The 10,871-nt window shown below is 41.2% G+C and overlaps 1 protein-coding gene across 1 annotated transcript; it reads right to left on the reverse strand.

The window, feature by feature from the left end:
- Positions 1-5,651: 5,651 nt before the first annotated feature.
- Positions 5,652-8,901, reverse strand: LOC138043467 (uncharacterized). Its single transcript, XM_068889748.1, has 2 exons — positions 8,080-8,901; positions 5,652-7,632 (listed from the first exon to the last, which is right to left on the reverse strand). Exons 1-2 carry the CDS (start codon positions 8,492-8,494, stop codon positions 6,869-6,871), a joined length of 1,179 nt encoding a protein of 392 aa, XP_068745849.1. The 5' UTR covers positions 8,495-8,901; the 3' UTR covers positions 5,652-6,868.
- Between the last annotated feature and the right edge of the window lie 1,970 nt (positions 8,902-10,871).

Below are 10,871 nucleotides of genomic sequence, written 5' to 3' on the forward strand. Positions count from 1 at the left end.
CTTTCTAAAACCCTGGCCAAACGAGAGAGAGAGTTGAGATTCTCGCTCTCGTTTGGCCAGGAACTCTCATCCACTCTCGGCTACTCTCATCGACTCTAGGGAGCTGCTCAAATTTCTCATGAGAGTTGGCGAGAGTTTTGTCTCGTTTGGCCGCGCACGAGAGTTTGACCGAGAGTTTTGTGGCCAGCAATTACCGTTTTTTCCAGCAGACCCAGATTAAAAAGGAAAAATAATATGGCGTCGGACTAGGGGACCAAGGACAACGCCAAGGCTTTTATAATAATAGTAATATCTGACCTGCTAATCGCCCTTTCTCGCAGTCGGAGACTGAATTACTAAGGGCGCAGCTCAACAAGGTCGGACAGAAGGAGCTGTGCTGCCGGCTAGGCGCTCTGCCCCTGAACACGACCCATGTATGACCTCGGAGCTCAGCACCACAGCCTGATTGAATAGGCCGGGAGTCGATTTTGAGGAGGGAGGAAAACCGGAGTACCCGGAGAAAAACCCTCGGAGTCAGATTGAGATCGTCTGAAACTCAGCCCACATACAACCTCGAGGTCAGAGTTGAACCTGGGTCGCAGAGGTGGGAGGCACGATTGATGACCACTAAACCACCCTGACTCTTAAAAAAAAGGTGGAGTGAAAATTTTTGCACCAATTGACTAATACGAGGTAAGACCTTGCCTCTGGGATGTTTCCTCCAAAGATTATCGCAATAGGAAGTGACAGCCAAAAAAATAAGACACTAGAAATAAACATGCGTAAGCTTGCGCACAAAATTCATTTTAACGGTCTGGCGAGCTGAATATACCGGCTGGCTAATCGCCATATTTACGTCTGAAAGGGTTTTCCCACGGTCTCTCTTTTTTACACGTGAAACTCTCGCTCTCGTTTGGCCAACTCTCGATCACTCTCAAGAGTTTCAACTCTCGTCAACTCTCATCAACTCTCGCTCTCGTTTGGCCAGGGCTTGATGGCTGGTGTTGACTCACAATGGCCAAATGAACACACTGAGGGTGTTGCACTGCCACGTAGTAAAAAATTAAATCCGAAACCGTTCAAAGAAAGAAGCCAAGAAAATGAAATGTTACGAAAGACTAATACAAAAAAAGCTGCTCCAAGTCTCAAGTCTGTTTGGTGCATTGTTTCTAAGTTATTTGCCGAAGGAACATGTCTATCAATTTTACAGAGCTTTATATGGAGACGCCATGTTGGTGTTCCTTGGCTGGCCTCTACTCAACAAAACAGCTGGACCTCAGTTTAAGATAAAAGGGGGGGGGTACTCGATGTAGCCCTGGTTGGGGAGGTGCGGCGCGGCCCTCATTCCCTGACCCTGTTTAAGACAAATATCGCTGATTTTCCTACCCATTTTAAGACAGAATTCCGATTTTTGATACCCTGTTTAAAACATTTAACCCAGTTTAAGACAAAAATTGATAAATCGATACGGTGATTAAGACAAAAAATGATAAATTCGATACCCTGTGTCAAGACAAAAATCCCGGAAAACATACCCTGGCTGGCCGCATGTCCCCATTAAGGCCTTATAAGGGAGTACCCTTGGAGAGATCAAGAAGACGAGTGATTTGGATCATAGTTTCAAGGAGTTGATGGAAAAAGACCGTGTGTTCACATGTGAGAGGCATTTTGAAGGGTCAGTGTCACTTGAAGTATAGGCTCAAAATCAGAGAGCCGCTATTGGTTGGTGCCTTTGAAGTGCGCCGGCTTTGATAACCAGTCTGCTCTACTAACTATGATCTGAGTTACCTTCTTGGTGACAAAGGCGAAATTTGAAAATTCCAAATGCTGTATTCTCAAAACGAAAAACGCTACGGGGTCTAAAACTGGTAAAATATTTATGTCTAAGTAACTTTTTGACCTGGTATGGATTAAAAAATCAGAAAACCCTGCAGCTGTGATTTTACAATTTGATGACGTCATGTGAAAACACGCTACTGATAAGCTCAAAAGCTTGGCACAATAGCCGATTGAACACACTAACCACACATGATGACCGGTGACTTGTTACAGATTTGTTTGAAATCGCTGTTTGTTTTTTCCAGATTCCTCATCTTTCTCCACTGGCCATCGATGAGTATTCTGTTCCTTTATCTTCAATTCCACTCCCAGTGTCCAAGTAAGTGATGTAGACTACGCTGTTCAAGTGACGCATATTCTTAAGTTAACTTGAAGTTACAACCGTCATGTTTATGCTCATAACCAAATGGACGGCTGCTTTGAAGAGCACATTGTATCTTGCCTCGTTTCGTTAAGAACTGAATTAATTTTCCGCAACCCCGCATCTCAGTTGTTTTTACACAACCACTTATATATTGCAAAGTGTCTTTTCTCTATTAGAGATGATTAGTGAAAAAAATCTGGGAGACACTGTCACCGTCACACTTCTTTCCTCGCATGCGAAATGTTCACTTCCGGTTGCCGTCCGCGTATCAAAAACCTCGTGTGCTTTGAAGCTCCCTAATTTGGCGGTGTCACTTGGAATACCACAGGGAGACTACGTTTTAACTTCAACACCGCTTCGGTTTAGTTGTAGACGCATATATTAATTTCCTATGCACTTGTTCTTTTGAGAAAATTTGAGCCCTGTTGGCCTGAGTTACTATTAGGATGAGAGATGAACAAGAACAACCTTGTTATTTACTTTTTTTTGTCCTTTTTTTCAATTTTATTCCAGTAGTCGACACAATTCGTTTCTATCATTTCAATGGCATCGCCTTTGTTTAAAGGGGCAGTGACACGCTATTTTAGTCAAACTTCAAAACACTAAAAGACCAAAGAAGAATGCTGTAGTTTTGTTACCAATAACCATTGAGTGTACTGAAGCTATTCTTAGTCAGTGGATAGCGTTGAACGCGCTTGCTGATTGGCTACTCAAACTCCGGTTATTCTTTGCATCGATATTCATCTCCGAGTAATTCGCGCGGAATTTGCGGCCGAAAATATTGTAATCTTCGCAGGAATAAATGATTTAAAATCATCCTTTTGTGCTATGTATATTTAGTATATAATAAAAACAACTATTGACCTGAGTGTCGGTGGCTAGTGGTGGATCTCTCTACCTTACCCGACTAGTTGTTAATTTTTTTGCGGCCAAGGATGGAGAGAATGCGACAAGGAATGGATGACACCACATATTAAAGGCTCAATTAGCGCTCGCCAGAAGGCCTTTTCTATATGTGACAAGGAAAGATACATTCAGATGAAAGATAAAGTTGCAATTCTCATCAAGAATGCAAAACGCAAGTTTTATGAAGCAAAGGTGAGTGAATTTCGCATGTCTAATCCACGCAAATGGTATAAATCTGCTCTGCGGTGCCGAAAGACAAAGAACAACACCTACAGCTCCGTCATCTGATGAGCTAAAAGAGGTTGCAGATAAGTTACTGCAAGCCTTTACAGCACCTTGGAAAAATAGAAGGGCGACGGCTTTGCTCAGGGGCAATTGAGATCTAGAATTTTCGGAACATTTCTTTTAAAATTTCTTCCTTGCCTGCCTGTCCTAGGATTTTCGAACATCTAAAAAATGGTATAATTGCCCATTTTTAGCGGATTTTTACCCTAAAAAGGTCACCTAGAATTTTCGGGAGCCTTTTTTCTGGCTGAAATTTTCGAAAAGGTAAGTTTTGATCCCTGTAATTTTCGGATCACTAGACTTTCAGGTAGGAAATCCGAACAGATGAAAAATTTTTAGGGGGTAAAAATATGCCTATATCTACCGTTTAAATACTAAAATACGTTTAACAATGCTGTTTCAGTGGTTTTGAACTATATTCTCGTTGGGTGCCCCTGTTTGCTGGCCTCAGAAATGTCTGATAGACTGCAAGATAGACCACCTCCCCTTCCAAGTATCGGTCAAGTAAAAGCCATAATGAAACATCTTAATGGCAGGAAGGCTACAGGTTGTGACGAAGTACCGACGTGGCTCTTGAAATCTTTTCACGAAGAGATAGCGCCTGCTTTTCATGACATTATCTGTGCTAGTATACAGCAGTGCAGTATCCAACAGCATACAAGCACGCGTTGATTAGTCCTGTACCCAAAGTTAGTAATCCAACGGACATTAATAACGACTTCAGACAAATCTCTGTCCTTCCTCAAGCTGCGAAAGTTCTTGAGAAAATCCAACTCATGCTGAATAAAAGTAACATGAAGATCGACGCTACCCAGCATGCATTTCAGGAAAAGCGGTCAACTGTAACGGCACTCACAAGTATAACCCAAGATTGGTTCAATGCTACTGAACCAACGAGTCCGTTTTGCGGGGTGCATGCTTTATTTTTGGATTTCCGCAAAGCGTTTGATCTTGTTGATCACGCCACTTTACTTGAGAAACTAGCTACCATGAATATCTCTGGCAGTTTCTGGAACTGGGTTCAAAGTTATCTCTCCGGTAGGACATAGGTTTAATAAGCTCCCAGGGGTAGTTTCTTGTAGTGGAGAGGTTATAGCTGGAGTTCCTCAAGGCGGGGTTATTTCTCCTACCCTGTTTAACATATGACATATATTTATTGCACAAAGAGCTATCCGTATTTAATTTTTGGCGACTTTCTGCGGACACCATCTCCAAACTTAAAAAAAACTGGTAAGGTTTTTTCAAGTTTCAATCCATTTCCATCCTCTCCATCCATGGATGCAAAGAATACCTTCCAAAGAATAGCTTCAGTGCACTTTAACTCTTATTGGCAACAAAAATCCACCATTATTTTTTGGTCTCGATTGATGCGAACAACGTATTTTATTGTTTTGAAGTTTGACTGAAACAGCGTGACACTGCTCCTTTAAACAGCTGCAAGTTTACAAGAGCGACACATGCGTAAGCACAAGCATTCCCAAGAAACACATTGAGGCGCATTTAATGATTGTTACGTAGTGTCCTACAGAAGGTACTGTGAACGAAATGATATATGAAAGGAATCATATATTGGACTGCGGATATGAAATCAAGTGAAGCTATGATCGTCGCAGTTATGAACGCAATTCTAGCAATTGCGTAGAGAAGCCTGAAAATTTCAGGACTTCAATTAACGGAGTTTGAACCTGTGACCTCGCGATGCCGGTGCGACGCTCTACCCATCTGAGCTATAAGTCCACTGATGCTGAGAGCTGGTCATTTGTGCGATCAAATTTTCCCTTTAGTCATTTGACCAGCTCCCAACGTCAGTGGCTTCAGGAGCTCAGTTGGTAAGAGCGCACCGGCCTCGCGAGGTCACGGGTGCAAACCCTGTTGAAGTCCTGAATTTTTCAGGCTTCTCTACGCAATTGCTAAAACTGCGTTCATAACTGGGAGGATCATAGCTTCACTTGAGATACTACTGTGTTAAGGATAAAAAGCTGATGAGCTAATTACCTATGTTCCTTTTGCTTATGCATAAGTTGCCAGTGAAAACTAGCTTAACTCTTCACTTCTACAACACTTTGTAACGATTCCTGTTCTTCCGTCGTTAGGAACTTGATATTTACGAACAGTTTTTTCAAGTTATACAGTATATTGTTTCGAATGTAGCCTCTCACTTCAATATCGTGGCCGGAAACATTGAAATAATATAAGTCCTAACATCTTTCCAGAATTTCTCTTTAGACGATGATCCTGGTAGCATTATACCAAAGCACTACAGAAGAGTGGAGATCAAGTACTCCAAACTTGGTTAGTAACGAATGAAGTTTGGAATTAGATATCTTGGTTTGACAGATAAAGTTAACGTAAAGGTCCTTATTTCACGAGGGTAACATGTGACAGTGAACTAGAGTTACTGTTAAACTTGTGGTCCTCGGTGCGCACCTTTTACTCCACTTCCTCTGTCAATGCTCCGTTTTACGCGTATTTAAAGCTAGAGATACATGGATTAAAGCAAAGTCGAAACAGACATCGATCGAATGAGACGGGGATCAAACTGACGACTCGTTTATCTCAGAAAGCCGCGCACTAACCAACTGAGCTGCCGCCTACGTCTGTCTCTAAAGACAGGAGACGGGAATAGACGATATAAATACTCATTAATTGTATTCGGCTAAATAATTTAAAATTGTTGGCCACCTTTTCTTGTTGACAACCGATGTTGGAACAAAAAAGTGTTGGCCTTAATTTACAACCATGGACAGAATTCTTGGGACACATTTCGAACGTGACATGACACTTTCTACACACAGGCGAAGCAACAATTGCGCGATATTCGAACTACTCGTACTTTGTCCCTCCCCCGTCTAAAAGTGGGTTAGACCTTAATTCACATGTCTCTCTAGTGGTCTCACGTGACCACTGGTCAATTTCCCTGAGCCCGAACTTTATCTTTCCATTTTTTACTTAAATGGTGGCTGGCGATGAAACCTACATGGTCCTTCTTGAGATCGAATTCGAGTCTCAGTCAACACAACATCACATTTTCTTGAGGAATTAAGCCCTTGATTCATGTAGTTAAAAGTTGTTTGTGTAATATTGGTCCAATCGCTGGGAATTTGAGGGTCAAGAGATATTAGCTGCGATGAGCTGCTCCACTTTTTGTCACAGTTGGAATCAATGGCCATGGTTCACCGAAGAGCTACAGAAGACTAGTGACAGTCAGGCCATTGAACTAGAGTGAGTCGAGTCAGGCGATGATCGTTCATCCCACGCACTGGCAGGACTGAAATCAGGGCTGAGGGGGATGGCAGCTTCCACGTGTCTCCTAGGTTACAGGACTGCAGCCGTATCTGAGCTAATTTCGCAAAGTTACAGCGCTAGGTTTAACTTATGTTAGTAACCCTCGGACCTTTTCTATGTTCCCGGCATCATCGATAAATACACATCTCTGTTAAATTAGCGACTTAAGATTAACCATCTCGTTCCTAATACAAGTCGGTCATGATTATCTTAAGAAAATGGCATTTTGCAAGGAACTTGATGCAATGGTTCCTTAAATCGCGCCTGGAAAACAGTGTGAAAATGTGGACTCGCCCAAGCAGCTAATGGTAAAACGTTGAACACAGCAACTAGAATGTGTCTTCTCCATTCCTTTCTCCAAACTGCCATGACGGCCAAATTCTGATATCGCGTTTCGATCGCCAAGGATATACTTGTGAAAAGCCACTCGATCACTAATGGAACTGCAGTAAACTTGGTAAAAGACATTAACAATAACCAGAAGGAGGTGTTCTCATAAATGAATTGATACAAATGGAAGAATCCAGTTATAGAGACAATTGCGGAGGACTCATAGAGCATGCTCATAATAGCGATATCCGCTGTTATTCTCTCGGTACGCGGAGTTCTGTAACGCCCCCAAGGAGCTGAGGCTCGTTTCAAGATTCGTTGGCATATGTGATCGATGACAACAACTGTGCTTCGTTCTATGACTTCGGCAGCGCCGTGAATAATTCCAAGATAAGCGATGTCTTTTAAGTTGTCCAGATCCACCTGCATAACTCGGAATGTGATCGCTGATGCACCGTACAATGGCGCCATCATAACGTAAGAATAAGCTGGATGTGTTATTCTCCAAAGTCTCTGAACACAAATACGAGATGTTGTCTTGAAAGCCACCCCAAGGAGCGGAGAAACTAGAGCGATTATCAGTTTGCCTTTTTCGTTTTGTTTCTTATACGCAGGATAAATATATGAAGAAATGATGATACCCGCTGTAAAAGGTAAACAATAAATGGCGGAAAAAAGCATGAAAACAGTGCGTTTTTGTCGCTTTGAGTGAGGGCAGAGATGATTTGTTAACAAATAGTTGTGGCCAAAAATACTTATGATAAAGAGAATGTCTAGAGGGATGGCTTGTTCGTCGGAAATCGGATAAGATCTAATGATTCCCAGGGCTTGTAAAGTCACTCGAAAGAGTGAATCCAAGGAAAACATGAACATGCAACATAGAAAGAGTTTTGTCTTGACTCCTGACAGTTGATATGGACGGAAAAGAACTAGAGCAAGTACAAACACCCATGTATACAAAAAAATGCAAAAGATGGATTCATAAATAACCGGCGTCCATTGTATCTTTAGCGGAATTGAGTTCTTTGGTTGAAAATGACAGTTGAGATACGTTTTATAGATAAGATAAGAGACCATTGTGAACAACATACCAATAGCGATGGCAGAGAGAAGCGAAATCGAAGCACCGATGACCGTTGCCTTACAGACTGTTCGCAAAGCGGATGGTCTAAGCTGCTTCCAGGACATTGCTCGATCGAGATGCGCTTCCTGATTTTCGTTTTGTTCTGCGATATCTCTTGGGGAACAAGCGTCTAAAAGGACCGCCTCAACTCTACAGGATGCTGGTAAGAAATCATCCACCGTCACTTCTTTGTTGCTGTATTCCTGATAAATAATCTGGTCCACTGGTTGGGCGTACCATTCTCGGCCTGTATCCTGCAAAAGGCTGTATTCTAGAGTTTCTTGACTATATTCGGAATCGTTTGAGCTGTATTCTTCGGTTACACTACTTGTAAAACTAAAGATTATGTGTCCGAATACTTCGATGCATGTGCGTCCATCCATTTTGCAGTTGTTTCAAGAAGAGTTTAATCGGCAGTTTTACAAAAAACTGACTTCTCTGCCTTCTGTCCAAATAATAAATTTGTTTACTCGACAATCTTATCTCGAATATAACTATCTCTTATCCAAGACCGTTATCTTATTAATCCGAATTACTTCCGACCACGTGCATCGTTTTTGCTTACGTAGAGGTTTGAGACTAATGTTGAAATATTCAGGAGTTTGTCTATCCTTACTTTTGTTTGTTGAAACACTGAAAATGGGATGCTCAAACTTATTGATAATTGACAAAGACGACAAAAAAAATGGTTAAGGTTAAATCAATGGTTGACACTATCAAAACATCAATAATAAAAGCGCACACCGCCTGCATCGTCGTGCTTTCATCTATTTCGCGGTGTCTGGATACCCCTAATGCACGACTCTCGAGTATTTGATATATTACATCCAGCTCTCGTCTTGCGCCACTTATCTTATATCGTTTTATCGTATTGTGTAAGTATAATAGTACAATAGCGAATAGCATAAATCATGCAACTTAAAGAATTGGACGAGTTGCGACATATTTAGATCCGTTAAAGTATATTTCTGGTTGATTGTTTAATAGGTACACGTACCCTTATTTTTGTCAAAACTTCGGCGAGTCGTTGAATAAATTCTGTCCGACCCGAAAGGAAGACATTTCTAATTATAAAATCCGCAGTCAAACGTGTTCCAAACTAATTTAAAAATGTGTTTTTCCAAAATAGGCATTTTTCTTTAAACATGTTTAAAAACGTAGGTAATCGGTCGAAGTGTTAACTGGAGTCAGATCAAAACTACATATCTTTACTTTAAAATTATTTGTTTTAGTTAGAAAAACCTTTCTTTCAACAATTGATTCAAGAAGTTTATGTTATTTAAGTAAAATTAAACATCAACGGAGAATGCATCAAATCTGGGTGCTGATACAAGCTTGGGCTGAGGCAAGCCATACACCGATGTTTTGGCTTAGTATGTTCACTACGCAAAAATTCTGCGTGCTAACTATCTGCTGAGTTGGTGCATTGACAAAGCATGTAACTCACTATGCAAACAATTTACGTAGTGAGTATCTTGCGTAGTGAATTCTATCTAAGTATACCACGCAAAAATTCACTGCACGGCAACTATCACGCTAGGAGAAAATTGTTTCCGGCTACTAAGTAACCCGATATTTTTAAAAGCAGCGAACAAGTATACTAGCTGTCCTTCGAGAACATAGTTCAAAACTACTTAAACATAGCATTGTTAAATGTGTTTTAGCATTTAATGGTAGATACAGGCATATTTTTATCCTCTAAAAATTTTTCATCTGTTCGGATTCCCTAGCTGAAAGTCTTGTGATCCGAAAATTATAGGGATCAAAACTTACCTTTTCGAAAATTTTAGCCAGAGAAAAAGCTCCCGAAAATTCTAGGTGACCTTTTTAGGGTAAAAATCGGTTAAAAATGGGCAATTATACCATGTTTTAGTTGTTCGAAAATTCTAGGATAGGCAGGCAAGCAAGGAATTTTACAACAAATGTTCCGAAAATTCTAGATCTCAAATCGTCATCCGAACAGATATTTTCCGAAAATTCACGTTGGGGGGTGTCTGGAAAACCCGAATAGCGAACAGCGAATAGCGAATAGTCGCGAATAGCGAATAGCGAACAGCGAATAGTCGCGAATAGCGAATAGTACGAACAGTGCGAATAGTGGCGAATAGTGACGAATAGTAGCGAATAGTGACGAATAGTCTTCAATAGTCACCGCCTTATGCTGAACAATCTCGTAATCAAAGCAAATAATAGGCTCACCTATCGTCGACAGAGAATTTCGTGCATGCTTTTAACACTCTAAAGAAGAACAAACGTCAAAATGCAAAAATATAAATCACTTTCATTAATACATCAAGCTCATGATCATCTCCTCTCACAGTGGCGCCCCGCGAACATAAATTTCAGATACTCACATTTCATCAACCTCATCTGTGCTGTCCGATCCGGAGACAAACGAGCTACTCTGGTAACCGTTGCATTAATCAATTATCCAAATAATCAACAGGATTTCAGTGCATTTATTACCTTTTCTTCTCAGGGCTCGCCGACACATCTCTGCCTTTTTAGCGGGAAAATCCCATCCAACGTTGCTGCGTGGTTGACCAGGAAGTACTGGGTACCAAATTTTCGTAATTTCGTCAAAATCCCCCCCCCCCTTCCCCCTCCACCCTTATTTGCCACTATTTGTTACTATTCGTCACTATTAGTGACTATTCGTGACTATTCGCGACTATTCGCCACTATTCGCACTATTCGTACTGTTCGTACTATTTGTGACTATTCGCTGTTCGCTATTCGCGACTATTCGCTATTCGCTAT

Source organism: Montipora capricornis, chromosome 3, assembly GCF_036669925.1.
Source record: "Montipora capricornis isolate CH-2021 chromosome 3, ASM3666992v2, whole genome shotgun sequence".
Lineage (NCBI taxonomy): Eukaryota > Metazoa > Cnidaria > Anthozoa > Scleractinia > Acroporidae > Montipora > Montipora capricornis.

Excerpts from the sequence above, each read along its gene's own strand:
- LOC138043467 (XM_068889748.1), bottom strand. The coding sequence starts at position 8,494 with ATGGATGGACGCACATGCATCGAAGTATTCGGACACATAATCTTTAGT. Across the intron at positions 7,633-8,079 it reads TCTCTCTGCCATCGCTATTG|CGGGTATCATCATTTCTTCA; the intron begins GTATGTTGTTCA and ends TACCTTTTACAG.